Here is a 15,901-nt window from a genome sequence, read left to right as displayed (position 1 = left end):
AAATTAGCCCTCTTGCCAAAAAAAGTGGTTGTTCCTGACACACCCCTCTCCCCTCCTTTATAAAGGGCCTTGTTCTTTGCATGTCCTCTTTAATAGTTAGCCAAGTCCCTCTTTGGTAGCTGGCCACACCCCCTCTAGAGGCTGGCTGCACCTCTAAAGCTTGGGCCCCTACCACTGCATTCCCAGGTGGGACCTTCTTACCCCAGTCCACACTGTAGTGGTACTTTTTTATTTACTCTAGGGGGTAAATTTACTAAAGTGAGAGTTTTTAGAAGTGAGTTGTAAAAGTGAAGTTGCCCATAGCAACCAATCAGATTCTAGCTATTATCTTCAAGGAGGTGCTAGTTAAATGTTAAGTAGAATCTGATTGGTTGCTATGGGCAACATCTCTTTTAAAAGTCACTTCTAAAAACTCTCACTTTAGTAAATTGACCCCTAGATGTTATCTACTTTTTACTGTCTAGAGAGGAATGCAAACAACTATTACTGTATCTCTTCTGAAACCTATTAATCTTGCAATTTATTGACACCCTAAGGATTACATGTACAGTATACAATAAACTAAAGAAACCTGGATAGTACTGTAAAGTGTTATACTTCGTTCTATGCAGGGAGAAGCACCGTCCATTGAGACTCTCCGGAGACTAATTCAAGAAGAGCTGGGAAAGCAACTGGACTGTAAGAGATACAACAGTGATATTTTGTTACTACACGTGAGCTGCCCATCCACTACAAGATGCAGGGACGACTGCACGATTACGACATCATAATCACGCCATCGTCCCCCTAGGGGTGAAGTATATACACTGGACGTTCAGACGTTCAGTGTATGCAGATCAATCATCCCCGAACATGGCAACCTGACGGCGGTCGTCGGGTTGACCACCATGTTTGGATCGATGATAGATGTTTTAAAAACGACCAACGGGCGCGAGCATCGCTGGTCGTTTTTGGACGTTTTACTGCCCGATTTGCGGACGATTTGCAAGCGATTGCACGATAGCGAGGTCGTTATCGTGCAATCGCCTGTCAAAATCGCCTAGTGGATGTGCAGCATTACAGTATTGGTGATCATTGGGCTGGAACATTATGAGGGACAACCCTGGAACCATCGGAAGGTTGTTATAAATATGTTTATTTTGCAAATTTAATGTATTTTTTTGTCTCCAGATTTATGGTTAATGTTTATCTTGCAGATGACTTTCTAAAAATATTTTCATATTATTTTAATTTCTTATGTTATTATTTACTAGATGTTATTTTCATTACTATTTTGGACACATATTATATTGCCAAAAAGGGTACACGACATCATGGGCCTGTCAGAGGTGGACGCACAGACGCGGCTGCGTCTATTGGTGGTCACCCATCTGCGACTTATGCGAATGTCGCTACAAAACCCTTCCCTTGTGTACATCTGTGCGTCCAAACACGCCAGAGACATTCCCATGAGGCGAACCACCTCCGCGCGTCTGTTTCCCCACTTCCCAGCACCGCCAAGCGCTAGTAATGATATCGCGCGTCTCGATATCTCAGCAGCTACTTTGTGTGTACACTCCGTGTAACGCATGCGCTGAACGGTATGCAGACGGGAAGCCGGCGGACCTAATCCCGACAGCCGGCTTCCTGATTGTCATATCCCGGCAAGGGTCTAAAGACAGTTGTCGATATGCCGACGCCTGTCATTAGACATACGCCGGGAGCCCGACGCCCGGCATCCCGATCGAAGGGACAACCGGCGGCGAGCGCGGATAGCCTTATGGGGGCGTAGGGTTACGTTTAGGGTTCCCGGGGGGGGACAGGGTTAGGCACCCCCCCAGGAGGTTAGGTTTAGGCTAGGGGAGGGGGGGTAGCGTTAGGCACCCCTGGTGAGGACTTAGGGTTAGGCACCCTCCCGGGGGACTTAGGTTTAGGCGGTGGGGAAGGGGGGGTTAGGTTTAGGCACTTAGAGGGGGGATTAGGGTTAGGCACTGGGGGGGGAAGGTTAGGGTTAGGCACCCCTAAGGGAGGTTTAGGGTGTAGAAATAGGTTAGTATATACTTACCTTTGACGATCGGGATTTCCTCCTCTGCCAGGATGGCGCTGTCGGGATTCCAACCGCCGGGCATGGGTCCGGTGGTAAATCATTCCGATACCTGCTGAACAAGTATTTAGGGATTTACACACATGCACAGTAGCAAAAAATCAATTAACATCGGTTGCGACTCTAAAGCAGGCCCTATGTTTCCTTTAAAAAAAATTAATATGCCAAAGGGGATACTAAGATGGTTTGCTCAATATTGTTAGTAACTTTTCAGCATCCTCCTGGTTATACATTAATATTGTTTCTAATCTACAACCTTGTGAGCTAGAGATTTCAAGAGACATGTATGAAATGGTTTTGAAAGTAGCCTGAGCTCTCTCTTCCTTCATTACTTTGATAGAATCTGGCATGTAGCCAGGACGCCCGTTTATCTTGTTGACTCAATATTGAGGCGGTCGGCAAATCACTTAACCTTTCCTGTTGAAGATTAGCTGGTAATGCTGTATTTCCTTGGGCAGGAGACAAATAAAAATGTTTTGCTAATCCTCTCTGTTTCGCTGGATGAATTTTTGAGTGAGCTTTTCAGCTCTTCCATCCTGGACCTCTCTAAGAAATATTGTATTTATTTTAGGGGTGTGCACCGGCCACTTTTCGTGTTTTGTGTTTTGGTTTTGGATCTGGATCTTTCTTCGTGTTTTGGATCTGGATTGGTTTTGCCAAAACCACCCTTCCGTGTTTTGGGTTCTGGGTTTTGTGTTTTGGATCTGTATTTTTTTGAAAAAAAGCATAAAAACAGCTAAAATCACAGAATTTGTAGGTTTTTCTGCTCCTATGCTATTATTAACCTCAATAACCTTAATTTCCACTCATTTCCAGTCTATTCTGAACACCTCACACCTCACAATAGTGTTTTTATGTCCAAAAGGTTGCACCGAGGTAGCTGGATGACTATGCTAAGCGACACGAGTGGGCGGCACAAACACGTGACCCATCTAGGAGTGACACTGCAGTGGCAGACAGGATGGCAGTTAGAAAAACTAGGCCCCAAACTGTACATAATGCAAAGAAAAAAAGAGGTGCAAGATGGAATTGTCCTTGGGCCCTCCCACCCACCCTTATGTTGTATAAACAGGACATGCACACTTTAACAAATCAATCATTTCAGCGCCAGGGTCTGCCACACAACTGTGGCTGAAATGATTGGTTCGTTTGGGCCCCCACAAAACAAGCTGGCAATTAATGTGTCCCTGCACAAACTGGCTCTACGGAGGCAAGATGTCATCCTCATCCTCCTCATCCACCGATTCCTCACCCTCTTCAGTGTGTACATCCTCATCCTCACAAAGTATTAACTCGTCCCCACTTGAATCCACCACCACAGGTCCCTCTGTACGTTCTGGAGGCTGGTCTCCCTGGAAGAGCTGATAATTCATTTTGATGAACATCATCTTCTCCACATTCTGTGGAAGCAACCTCCTACGCCTTTCGCTGACAAGGTTCCCGGCTGCACTAAACACTCTTTCGGAGTACACACTGGAGGGGGGGCAACTCAGGTAAAATAGAGCCAGTTTGTACAGGGGCCTCCAAATTGCCTCTTTTTCCTGCCAGTACAGGTATGGACTGTCTGACATGCCTACTTGGATGCTGTCACCGATGTAATCCTCCACCATTCTGTCAATGGTGACAGTATCATATGCAGTGACAGTAGACATGTCAGAAATTGTTGCCAGGTCCTTCAGTCCGGACCAGATGTCCAAACTTGGTCCTGCCTGCCCTGCATCACCGCCAGCGGGTTGCTTAGGATACCTAAGTTTTTTCCTGGCAGCCCCAGTTGCGGGAGAAAATGAAGAAGGAGCCGTTGACGTGTCACGTTCCGCTTCAGCTGACAGTGTGTTCACCAGCAGGTCTTTGCACCTCTGCAGACTTGTGTCGGCCGGAAAGAGAGACACCACATAGGCTTTAAACCTAGGATCGAGCACGGTGGCCAAAATGTAGTGGTCTGATTTCAACAGATTGACCACCCTGGAATCCTGGCAAAGCGAATGAAGGGCTTCATCCACAAGTCCCACATGCCGAGCGGAATCGCTCCGTCTTAGCTCCTCCTTCACTTTCTCCAGCTGCTTCTGCAAAAGCCTGATGAGGGGAATGACCTGACTCAAGCTGGCAGTGTCTGAACTGACTTCACGTGTGGCAAGTTCGAAGGGCTGAAGAACCTTGCACAACACGGAAATCATTCTCCACTGCGCTTGAGTCAGGTGCATACCCCCTCCTTTGCCTATGTCATAGGTGGATGTATAGGCTTGTATGGCCTTTTGCTGCTCCTCCATCCTCTGAAGCATATAGAGGGTTGAGTTCCACCACGTCACAACCTCTTGCTTCAGGTGATGGCGGGGCAGGTTCAAGAGTGTTTGCTGGCGCTCCAGTCTTCGGCACGCAGTCGCTGAATGGCGAAAGTGGCCAGAAATTTTTCGGGCCACCCAAAGCGTCTCCTGCACGCCCCTGTCGCTTTTCAGAAAATTCTGCACCACCAAGTTTATTGTGTGAGCAAAACATGGGACGTGCTGGAATTTGCCCAGATGTAATGCCCGCACAATATTGGTGGCGTTGTCAGATATCACAAATCCCCAGGAGAGTCTAAGTGGGGTAAGCCACTGGGCGATGATTTCCCTCAGTTTCTCTAAGAGGTTGTCGGCGGTGTGCCTCTTACTGAAACCGGTGATACACAGCGTAGCCTGCCTTGTAACGAGCTGGCGTTTCTGAGATGCTGCTACTGGTGACGCTGCTGCTGTTGCTGCGTAAGGTGATACATCTACCCAGTGGGCTGTCACAGTCATATAGTCCTTAGTCTGCCCTGTTCCACTTGTCCACATGTCCGTGGTTAAGTGGACATTGTGTACAACGGCATTTTTCAGGACACTGAGGACACTTTTTCTGACGTTTCTGTACAGTCTCGGTATCGCCTGCCTAGTGAAGTGGAATCTAGACGGGATTTGGAACCGGGGACACACTACCTCCATCAATTGTCTAAATCCCACTGCACTAATGGCGGATACCGGACGCACGTCTAACACCAACATAGCAGTCAAGGCCTCAGTTATACGTTTTGCTTCAGGATGACTGCTGTCGTACTTCATCCTCCTCGCTAAGGACTGTTGGAGGGTCAATTGTTTAGTAAAAGTAGTGGTGTTCCTACTTCCTCTCTGGGATGATGAACGACTCCCAGCAGCAGCAGCAACAGCAGCAGCGGCAGCAGTAGGCGTAGCAATGCAGGATCCTCCGGAGGAATCCCGGATAGGAGAGTCAGTCATGCCAGTGATATGGCCTGCAGGACTACTTCCGATCCTGACTAAGGAGGAAATTGACGAGGAGGGAGTTGACGGTGTGGTTTGCAGGCGCTTGGATACAACAGGACAACGGGATTTAGGTGTCCCTGGACTGCTTACGGTCTGAGCCAAAGTTTCTGAACTTGACAGTAACTTTTTATGAACGCGCTGCAGGTGCCGTATAAGGGAGGATGTTCCTAGGTGGTTGACGTCCCTACCCCTACTTATTTCACCTTTACATATGGTACATATGGCAAGACAGTTGTTGTCCGGATTTGGATAGAAATATTGCCAGACCAAAGAGGTGGAATGTTTGGTCTTCTGCCCAGGCATGACCGTGATGGGCTTTTTCATCCCACGGACAACAACTGTCTCCCCCGGAGCCTGATTTAAACAAACCACATCACCATCAGAATCCTCCTCGCCAACTTCCTCCTCAGCGCCAGCTACACCAGTATCCTCATCCTGTTGTACTTCAACAGTGACATCTTCAATTTGCATATCAGCAAGTGGACTGTGGGTGCTCCTTTCAGCACTTGCAGGGGGCGTGCAAATGGTGGAAAGAGCCACCTCTTCCCGTCCAGTGCTGGGAAGGTCAGGCATCGCAACCACCACCACACTTGGACTCTCCTTGGGGATTTGTGATATCTTCTTAGAAAGCACAGTTCTTCGCTGTGCTTTTGCCAGCTTAACTCTTTTGATTTTTTTAGTGGGAGGAGGGCTTCCATCGTCATGTGAAGCTGAACCACTAGTCATGAACATACTAGGGATCGACCTTAGCCGTTCCTTGCCACTCCGTGTCGTAAATGGCATATTGGCAAGTTTACGTTTCTCTTCAGCTGATTTAAATGTCTTTTTCAAGGTCATTTTCCTGAACTTTGCCATTTGGGATTGTATGTGCCCTCTACTATGACATTGGGCATCGGCCTTGGCAGACGACGTTGATGGCATGTTATCGTCTATGTCATGACTAGTGGCAGCAGCTTCAGCACTAGGAGGAAGTGGTTCTTGATCTTTCTCTATTTTATTTTTATCGGAGAAAGTTTGGTCCTCCATTTATGTTATATCGATTTGATATATACGTGCGGCTAAACACAGAAAATAATTTTTTTTTTGGTTTGGACTGGAGTGTACTTTGTGGGTTACAGCACCCTTTAACGGTCAAGCCAGCCGGCCCTTTACTTATGACACAGGCGCACTCTTGGCACTACTTTGTTGATGCACGTGCGGCTACTGCGCACACAATTCACAAACACAGAAAATAATTTTTTTTTGGTTTGGACTGGAGTGTACTTTGGGGGTTACAGCACCCTTTAACGGTCAAGCCAGCCGGCCCTTTACTTATGACACAGGCGCACGCTTGGCACTACTTTGTTGATGCACGTGCGGCTACTGCGCACACAATTCACAAACACAGAAAATAATTTTTTTTTGGTTTGGACTGGAGTGTACTTTCGGGGGTTACAGCACCCTTTAACGGTCAAGCCAGCCGGCCCTTTACTTATGACACAGGCGCACGCTTGGCACTACTTTGTTGATGCACGTGCGGCTACTGCGCACACAATTCACAAACACAGAAAATAATTTTTTTTTGGTTTGGACTGGAGTGTACTTTCGGGGGTTACAGCACCCTTTAACGGTCAAGCCAGCCGGCCCTTTACTTATGACACAGGCGCACGCTTGGCACTACTTTGTTGATGCACGTGCGACTACTGCGCACACAATTCACAAACACAGAAAATAATTTTTTTTTGGGTTTGGACTGGAGTGTACTTTCGGGGGTTACAGCACCCTTAACGGTCAAGCCAGCCGGCCCTTTACTTATGACACAGGCGCACGTTTGGCACTACTTTGTTGATGCACGTGCGGCTACTGCGCACACAATTCACAAACACAGAAAATAATTTTTTTTTTGGTTTGGACTGGAGTGTACTTTCGGGGGTTACAGCACCCTTAACGATCAAGCCAGCCGGCCCTTTACTTATGACACAGGCGCACGCTTGGCACTACTTTGTTGATGCACGTGCGGCTACTGCGCACACAATTCACAAACACAGAAAATAATTTTTTTTTTGGTTTGGACTGGAGTGTACTTTCGGGGGTTACAGCACCCTTAACGGTCAAGCCAGCCGGCCCTTTACTTATGACACAGGCGCACGTTTGGCACTACTTTGTTGATGCACGTGCGGCTACTGCGCACACAATTCACAAACACAGAAAATAATTTTTTTTTTGGTTTGGACTGGAGTGTACTTTCGGGGGTTACAGCACCCTTAACGATCAAGCCAGCCGGCCCTTTACTTATGACACAGGCGCACGCTTGGCACTACTTTGTTGATGCACGTGCGGCTACTGCGCACACAATTCACAAACACAGAAAATAATTTTTTTTTGGTTTGCACTGGAGTGTACTTTCGGGGGTTACAGCACCCTTTAACGGTCAAGCCAGCCGGCCCTTTACTTATGACACAGGCGCACGCTTGGCACTACTTTGTTGATGCACGTGCGGCTACTGCGCACACAATTCACAAACACAGAAAATAATTTTTTTTTGGTTTGGACTGGAGTGTACTTTCGGGGGTTACAGCACCCTTTAACGGTCAAGCCAGCCGGCCCTTTACTTATGACACAGGCGCACGCTTGGCACTACTTTGTTGATGCACGTGCGGCTACTGCGCACACAATTCACAAACACAGAAAATAATTTTTTTTTGGTTTGGACTGGAGTGTACTTTCGGGGGTTACAGCACCCTTTAACGGTCAAGCCAGCCGGCCCTTTACTTATGACACAGGCGCACGCTTGGCACTACTTTGTTGATGCACGTGCGGCTACTGCGCACACAATTCACAAACACAGAAAATAATTTTTTTTTTGGTTTGGACTGGAGTGTACTTTCGGGGGTTACAGCACCCTTAACGGTCAAGCCAGCCGGCCCTTTACTTATGACACAGGCGCACGCTTGGCACTACTTTGTTGATGCACGTGCGGCTACTGCGCACACAATTCACAAACACAGAAAATAATTTTTTTTTGGGTTTGGACTGGAGTGTACTTTCGGGGGTTACAGCACCCTTAACGGTCAAGCCAGCCGGCCCTTTACTTATGACACAGGCGCACGCTTGGCACTACTTTGTTGATGCACGTGCGGCTACTGCGCACACAATTCACAAACACAGAAAATAATTTTTTTTTGGGTTTGGACTGGAGTGTACTTTCGGGGGTTACAGCACCCTTAACGGTCAAGCCAGCCGGCCCTTTACTTATGACACAGGCGCACGTTTGGCACTACTTTGTTGATGCACGTGCGGCTACTGCGCACACAATTCACAAACACAGAAAATAATTTTTTTTTTGGTTTGGACTGGAGTGTACTTTCGGGGGTTACAGCACCCTTAACGGTCAAGCCAGCCGGCCCTTTACTTATGACACAGGCGCACGCTTGGCACTACTTTGTTGATGCACGTGCGGCTACTGCGCACACAATTCACAAACACAGAAAATAATTTTTTTTTGGGTTTGGACTGGAGTGTACTTTCGGGGGTTACAGCACCCTTAACGGTCAAGCCAGCCGGCCCTTTACTTATGACACAGGCGCACGTTTGGCACTACTTTGTTGATGCACGTGCGGCTACTGCGCACACAATTCACAAACACAGAAAATAATTTTTTTTTTGGTTTGGACTGGAGTGTACTTTCGGGGGTTACAGCACCCTTAACGATCAAGCCAGCCGGCCCTTTACTTATGACACAGGCGCACGCTTGGCACTACTTTGTTGATGCACGTGCGGCTACTGCGCACACAATTCACAAACACAGAAAATAATTTTTTTTTGGTTTGGACTGGAGTGTACTTTCGGGGGTTACAGCACCCTTTAACGGTCAAGCCAGCCGGCCCTTTACTTATGACACAGGCGCACGCTTGGCACTACTTTGTTGATGCACGTGCGGCTACTGCGCACACAATTCACAAACACAGAAAATATATTATTTTTTTAGCACTTGGGGGGAGCACCCCTGATGGACAGAGCACCCCCTGGACAACACTACAGCACCCCTTTAGGACTGGGACACTGCACAGGACTTTGGAGTGGACACAGCCCCTATGGAGAACTGACTGCACAACACAGTCCAGCCAGCCCCTATGGACTTTGAAGTAGTGGACACAGCCCCTATTAACAACAGCAGCACAGCACAACACAGCCAGCCCCTATGGACTTTGAAGTAGTGGACAACAGCAGCACTACACTACACTACACTACACAGCACTAACTCCCACCCTCCCTCTTCACTGTCCACAGCCGAGTGAGAAAATGGCGCCGACGCGGGTACCTTATATAGGATCCAAAACCCGCGAGACTCGGAAGGCGGGATGATGACGTTTTGCCTCGATGTCAGATCCGAGTCAGGCGGGAAAAGTCGAGCCTGACTCGGATCGGACTCGGATCGGGGGGGCTCGGGGGGGTTCGGATTTCAGAAATCCGAACCCGCTCACCCCTAATTTATTTACATATATTTATATAAGGGTTGTGGTGGGTTCTCTGCCTACTGTATGTACCAGGAAATTAATGTCATGAGGAGAAAACCAGAAGAGACTCTAGTAGAAGGCAATAGGAATATATTTTTGATTCATGCCACTTTTACAGCTTGTGCATTAGAGATGTGCGGTTCAGTCCTCCAGAAATCCGAATCCACCCGAATTTCATGAATCCGGGCAGATCCGAGTCATGATTCTGATCTCCCCGCAGTTCGGAATTCTGATTTTATATCAGCATTTTGGTTTTGGATTGCAAAAATTACATGACTTTAGCTGTTTTTAAAAACTTTTAATCATTTAAAAAAAAAAAAAAAAAACCCCAAAACCAAAACAGTTGAGTGTTATTTTGCAAAACCAAAACCCGAAGATGAATCCAGATCCAAAACCAAAACACGGGGGTCAGCACACGTCTCTATTGTGAATTTCTTTCTAATACCCCTTTCACATCTGAATGCTGGATCGTACCCCAGGTGCGAAACCCGGCTTTCAGACAGGTGGCCCGACTCGGCAATAATGCCGGGTCTATGATGTCACCGCCATCACGTTCTGAGATGGGACTTGGAGATGATCTCATCTCCCAGTGCCGGCACTTCCTATGCAGAGAACAGGTCCTGAGGCGCATCGACCCGGGTTAACCATTCACACTGCTTCACAAGGCGGGTTGAGCCCATGTTCAGCCCTTCTTGTGACCAGGGTTGAAATGCCAGGTAACACCCGGCTTATTTCAACCTGGCCCTTTCACACTGCACCTTCACGTGCAATATTATTGTTATTGGAGCAAGTGTGAAAGGGGTATAAATGAGAATTAGACAATCAAGGGTTTTGCAAACTGGAAAAGGGGAAGAGACAGAAATGTGATCATCACAAAGAGTTAAATGCTTTATGAGAGCTCAGCAATGTATTTATTCATCTATGTAAATAGCTTACAGATAATGTCCCATGCCAATGTTTGTATGTTTGATTGTTGGACCAAGTTAGGCAACTACAGAAACATTACGAAGAACGTCCGGAGAGTGAGATCTTGTCTGTCTTATTTCTCCCCCAGCCAAGTTATCCTACCTCATATCTCAGATGCAGCCAGCACACATCAAATCCGAGCAGGGCCGGCCAGGGCCCCCAGGAAATCCCGGGAAAGATGGGATTAATGGAAGACCAGGCCCAGTAGGAGAATCAGGACTGCCTGGGCGAATGGGACCAGAAGGACCTGTAGGACCCATGGGCCCAAAAGGTCAGTGTATTCAGATATCGATATAACATTGTGGGGTTGTTCCTATTACTTACAAACGGTTTTTACGGCATGTATTATGGCAGAGAGACCACTACTCTACCTACATCTGAAATGACGAATAACATTCATCCATAGAGCTCTGGTGGCATCTAACATACGATGGACAGGCGGTGACAAAGTGACCCCTGTCTTCTCCATAAGGTAATATATAGCAGATGATACCGTGCAGAGATGTAACTAGACTTTTTGGTGCCCTCTGCCAGAAAGAGCATTGGCGCCCCCCTCATTTTTCAAAGGGACATAATGCACCCAAAAAAGGGCCATGGCCTCATGGGGAAGGGCCAGGGAAGAGATTGGGGAGGCCAGGAGATGCTGGGGATGAAATAAGAGGAAGCTACAAGCAAGATTGATAATAAACAGAAATTTGACAGGCCCAAACAGCGCCTCCTGCCCTGTGGTGCCCTGTGCGATGGCACCAGCCACACTACCCTAGCTACGGCCCTGATACCGTGATGAAGATGACAATTTGTATAATCTGATGTACACAGATCACAGTTAGAACATGACTAATGTACATACAAATAACTAAGCTTTTCCTTCCAATAGCTGCATATCTGTTCCAAACATGCATACATGCTTTGTCCATTATTATTATACAAATGCCCTTTTCTTAAACATATATTAGTGTTTTAGTATTTTGAAAATATTTATCAAAAACGTATTTGCAGCTTATTGGGTGAACTGTTGCTTCTCTCCTTCATGTCACCAGACCTAAGTAAATCTATAAGGTTGTTTGGTAATGTTTTGTTGATCTATAATGTGATGTATTTCACAGGTGAGAGAGGATCTAAAGGAGACAGAGGGGAATATGGAGTTGGCCAGAGGGGCGAAATCGGCCCTCCCGGAATTCCAGGTATTTAGCTCGTGGTCTTTATAGTCATTGCGTGTGTGTATCCATGTTTTTGTTATAAAAATATGGGTCTTAGGGCCTGATCCAGAGCCGGACGCTATTTACGCTCGCTCGTTCAGAAAAAGGGGCTGGCTATTTAAATTGAGCGATCGCTCTTTGCGGTCTGTTGACGCCTCTATGTCTGAGCGAGTATCCGAAACATGCGCTCGCTATTTTGTAAAGACGCCCCTTGGCCGCTCGCATCATACGTCATCTCCGCTATTTATTAGATTAATCGAGTACATCAAAAGGCGTATGAACTGCTCGCTATTCTTGTGGTAGCATTTTCCTACCGCAATCATGCGAGCAGTTCAGGCTAAAAGACAACCAAGTGACGTGGTCGATGACGCTGCTTTGTTAATTATGCACACCCTTAAAACGCCCGTTTTGACCGTTTGGCACGCCTGCGTTCGGACCTCCACTCCCCGTTTTCAAGCAACTTCCCCTGTTACCACCCACAAACGCCTCATCCTGTCACTCAAATTAGCAGGCATTCACTATTTTGCGAGCACACGATTTCCGACCGCACTGACTGGTTGGCGCATGCGCATTACAACCCATACGCATGCGCAGATGTGCGAACATCGCTCGGAGCGAACGAGCGGCTCTGAATCAGGCCCTTAGTTATAACTAAAACTTGCCCCAATACATGAGTACATTGATGGGGTTCAGGTACCAATGCAAAACTGCTTGTTTCATTATCTATTCTCACCGATGAGCCAATGAAATATGACGTGGTGGTGTTGGCCGGAAGTATGCAGAGAGGTGTATAAACGTAGCCCCCTGAATAGCAGGCAAGCTCAGTGCAGGTACCTGTTAGATACACTCTAGCAGGTATCTAACCGACGATAATATTTTGAATAGGAATGATATTTACACAATAAACCCTCTAGATTAATTATGCCATTTTTAGTGTTAAAGTCCACAGAGATAGATTCATCCTCTAATATTTTTATTTTATTCTCCCTATTTCTTCCCCTTTCTAGAGCATCACGTATTAATAATAGACATTAACCATACTGGCTTCATAACAGCAACCCAGCACGAGCTGCTGCCTCTGAACCTTTGCTGGTTATAATGCGCATTACTGTTATATACAGTGGTACTGTAGCATTATTAATGGTAACACCCTTAGAAATGTGGTGAGTTGGAGTATCGATGATACAACAGAGTGATACCCAATTCCATAGTGCCGAAGTACATTAGAACCCGATTATTCATGATCATAATAACTGTGGTGCGGATTACTGTACCTGGGCACCTACAATATATATTTATTTAATCCTCCCTGATTGTACTGTATATAAATTCTGCACAGTAAATACTGTACAGTATTCCAAGTTAGGCCAAGTATGGTCATTTCCGGTACGCACCCCTACACCCCGGTGTTTGACGTTCCACTTTGGGGGGAGGCATGGCGTGGCTTAGTCGCTAACTCTATAGCACACCATATGGGGCTATTTGGTGCGATTTGAGGATACGTGTATGTTGTGGACACATCTGTACTACCACTTTAATCCTACAACATAAGTAAACTTAATTTTATAGTGACAATTTTAGGTGTACATCATATCTTTTGTTAAAAAAATAATAATAGCTTGATAAACATTATAACTAGAAAGATGTCTTTGTGTCTAGGTGTTTCTGGAGAACCCGGATATGCTAAAGATGGACTTCCAGGCTCAACAGGTCCTCCAGGAGAATCTGGCTTACCAGGACTTACTGGACCTCAAGGACCTCCTGGTGCTAATGGACAGTGTGACCCAACACAATGTGCCTACTATGCGAGTCTAGGATCCAGGCCCGGTAGTGTCAAAGGACATTAAATAACATCTGAGACCCAGGAGGACTCTTTGCTGAAACTTGAATTTATTGCTGGTTTTAAAACCTTCCGAAATGAAGGGTACCGACATGCGCCACAAACCCCGGGGAGGTTCCGGCTTGGGGAAGGGAGCGATTCAGTTTCTATACATTTCTCATCTGTTTTCTATTTAATAGATGAAATTGATGATTACTGCCGGTCGGTCAAGGCTTTTGTGTTCTTCAATTACGTGTGTCATCAGTGGGTTTTTTTTTGTTTCTTGTTTTATGTTTTTTTTTTAAAGAAGGAATTGTACTTTGAAAGTGCAGAACATTGTACAGAGACATTTGAAAGCAGACTGTACGATGGAGTTCATTTACAATATCGATGCTAGTAGGGGTGGTGTGCTCTCCTGGCAGTAGACTAGTCTGGGACAAAGATTCTCAGCCCTCTTCACAAGTATTCACAACCACAGGCCCGGATTTGGCCAGCTAGACCTGGCCATGGGGCAGAAGATGTACAGGGCACCAGGCAAAATTTACTTCTTGTAACCATCTGACAATGGTTTGGAGTCATCTCAATATAACCAACTTGAAAAATTCGGACAAATTTCATCCATGTCCCTATTCCACGGACGGCCTTGGCCATGTCACAAAACATACATTTTCCAGTTCATATTTAATAGTAATAGAATTAATTAATTTATGGTATATATATAGAGAGAGGTTGAGACAATGTTTCTTCGAGGTCTTCAGAAGAGAGGCCTACCAAGGTGGTTTAGTTGGCACAACAGGCTTTCCATGAGTTAAGTAGCGTAATTAACGGCAACAATTGGATTCATGTTCTGTAAGAATGACTTGTTAAGAGGGCTGATAAACTCTGGTTTTGATTGGTTTACTTGTACTTGCTGACATTGGTGGTTTTAGACCAGGCTTTGGTACCTTGTGAATCTCCATCTGCTTTGAAACCACTAATCCCCTTATTCATATATAGCTTGTGGAGAGCCACCGTTTGCCTACATGTAATATTGATATTTCTGTCACTTCCATCCTTCTAGTCAAACTCGAAATACTGTAGTTGTAGTCCGTTGTATCCTCTTCCAAATAGCAATCATTGTTTGTATTATATTTTTAGAAGTCCTTAAACCTGAAGAGTATTAGAAGGCAATCATAGAGGCATGAGATGCCAGGCACTGGTATAATTTTCATTCTGACCTGAATGAGCTGATATCTCGTATGTTTCTATAGAGAAAGAATTGTACTGTGCAGAAGATAAGTTATTTGTTCATGTGTTGATCTAATAAGTTCTGTCGGATGGGCGATCCTTCATCCAAAATTATGGTGCTCGTAAATTTTCCTCCAGTGGGGCGTTTTAGGATTTACTTGTAACCACCGCACTGTCCTCTTGCATAATGCGTGGGGCTCATTGCTGTCATGAAAATTCTGTGACTGTCTCATCAAGAAAGCTTTATGTATTCATCGTGTATTGTATTGACATAAAATACGTTTGAGTTCAATTTATATTTTTTATTGATTTTTTTTTTTGATTGTGATTAGCTGCCGCCATGTTTTTGGCCTCATATTGTTTTGCTTTCAAATATATATTTGCAATAGGAAATAAAGGAAGGTGCAGCGAGAAAAAGGAGGCACCGGCTGTGGACACCATCTCCATGATAAGTCGCTCATGCGTGTGCCTCTACAGTGATTTGTCATGGTAGGAAAATGTTAAACAGAGGGAAGGTTGATGGGAGAAGTTTGTTTCTTGGGGGGGTCTATGTACTAAACCTTGGATAAAGATAAAGTGGATGGAGATAAAGGGCTCGAATCAGACCCGCTCGCTAGATGCGCTCGCACGCACCCAGCGTATGCAAATCCGGCACACACCCAGCAAGGCAGGCGATCGCACGGCAAGGCATTAGCACACCCGCTATGTCTTGGCGTGCGATCGCTTTGGGTATGCAGACGCCCACCAGCCTGTCTTAAGACGGCCACTTGCGCACGTCATCTCCAGGAAGTGTATGCAACCATCGGTACCATCGGATG

General features: G+C 46.1%; 1 protein-coding gene across 1 annotated transcript in view; it reads left to right on the top strand.

Moving 5' to 3' along the window:
* COL22A1 (collagen type XXII alpha 1 chain) overlaps positions 1–15,379 on the top strand; it is a 442,369-nt gene extending 426,990 nt beyond the window's left edge. Inside the window, exons 62-65 of the mRNA XM_088478826.1 lie at positions 612–678; positions 10,927–11,109; positions 11,945–12,022; positions 13,697–15,379. Coding sequence (XP_088334952.1) covers positions 612–678; positions 10,927–11,109; positions 11,945–12,022; positions 13,697–13,884 — 516 coding nt within the window. The 3' untranslated portion in view covers positions 13,885–15,379. The remainder of the gene's footprint in view (positions 1–611; positions 679–10,926; positions 11,110–11,944; positions 12,023–13,696) is intronic.
* Positions 15,380–15,901: the final 522 nt, after the last annotated feature.

The sequence above is a fragment of the Taudactylus pleione genome, unplaced genomic scaffold, assembly GCF_031769625.1.
Source record: "Taudactylus pleione unplaced genomic scaffold, aTauple2 ptg000219l, whole genome shotgun sequence".
NCBI classification, from domain to species: domain Eukaryota; kingdom Metazoa; phylum Chordata; class Amphibia; order Anura; family Myobatrachidae; genus Taudactylus; species Taudactylus pleione.
This window is presented reverse-complemented; position numbering and strand designations above follow the sequence as displayed.